The sequence below is a fragment of the Coturnix japonica genome, unplaced genomic scaffold (genome assembly GCF_001577835.2).
Source record: "Coturnix japonica isolate 7356 unplaced genomic scaffold, Coturnix japonica 2.1 chrUnrandom998, whole genome shotgun sequence".
NCBI classification, from domain to species: domain Eukaryota; kingdom Metazoa; phylum Chordata; class Aves; order Galliformes; family Phasianidae; genus Coturnix; species Coturnix japonica.
The window spans coordinates 10905-12051 of NW_015440346.1; the positions used below are offsets into that span (position 1 = coordinate 10905).

The window sequence follows — 1147 nt, forward strand, 5'->3', positions numbered from 1 at the left end:
CAACTGTGTCCCTACTGTATCATGACATCGAGCATCCCATGTCCCCCCATTGCATCCCCACGGTGCCATGAACCTGAGCATCACACAGACCCCATGTCCCCACCACAATGTGACCCCAAGCACCCCATGGACCCCATATCTGTGCAGTCCCGACCATACCATAACCCTGAGCATCCCCCATCCCTCCACTGTGTCCCTATGGAGCATCCCCCATCCCCACCCCACCACAATGTGACCCCAAGCACCCCATGGACCCCATATCTGTGAACTCCCCACCATACCATGACCCTGAGCATCCCATGTACCCCACATCCCCCCACTGTGTCCCCACCACGACAACAAGCACCCCATGGACCCCATATCTGTGCACTCCCCACTGTACCATAACCCTGAGCATCCCATGTCCCCCACTCCATGGTACCATCACACTGAGGGACCCCCCATGTCCCCACCACACCATAACCCCAAACACCCCATATCTGTGCACTCCTCAACATACCATAACCCTGAGCATCCCACATCCCCCCACTGTGTCCCCATGGTACCATCACACTGAGCATCCCATGGGACCCCCCCATGTCCCCACCACACTGTGACCCCAAACACCCCATGAACCCCATATCTGTGCACTCCATACCATACCATAACCCTGAGCATCCCACATCCCCCCATTGTGTCCCTATGGAGCATCCCATGAGACCCCCCATCTCCACCATGACCCCAAGAACCCCATGGACCCCATATCTGTGCAGTCCACACTGTACCATGACCCTGAGCATCCCATGTACCCCATGTCCCCACTGTTCCCACCACACTGCGACCCCAAACACCCCATAACCCCACCATACCATAACCCTGAGCATCCCCCATCCCTCCACTGCATCCCTATGGAGCATCCCCCCATCCCCCCCATATCCCCACCACACCGTGCCCCCCATAACCCCCCAATCCCCCCATCCCTTCTCCATACCCAACGTCTCTCGGTGCAAAGGGGGGACGTGGTTCCCAAGCAGCGTTGCCACCAAGGCCGTTTTGCCCACCCCGCTGCGTCCCGACACGAAGAGTTTGTAGCGGACCGTGGGGACACTGAGGGACGGGGGCAGCGCGGGGCGCTCCAGCAGCCCTATAGGGTGGGAAGGGAGGGGGG

General features: G+C 59.5%; 1 protein-coding gene across 1 annotated transcript in view; it reads right to left on the reverse strand.

Moving 5' to 3' along the window:
• Positions 1-1142, reverse strand: part of LOC107307827 (ciliogenesis and planar polarity effector 2-like) — a gene marked incomplete at its 5' end in the record, with an annotated part of 10324 nt that extends 9182 nt beyond the window's left edge. Inside the window, one exon of the mRNA XM_015851330.1 lies at positions 971-1142. Within this exon, the coding sequence (XP_015706816.1) occupies positions 971-1142 (172 nt within the window). The remainder of the gene's footprint in view (positions 1-970) is intronic.
• Between the last annotated feature and the right edge of the window lie 5 nt (positions 1143-1147).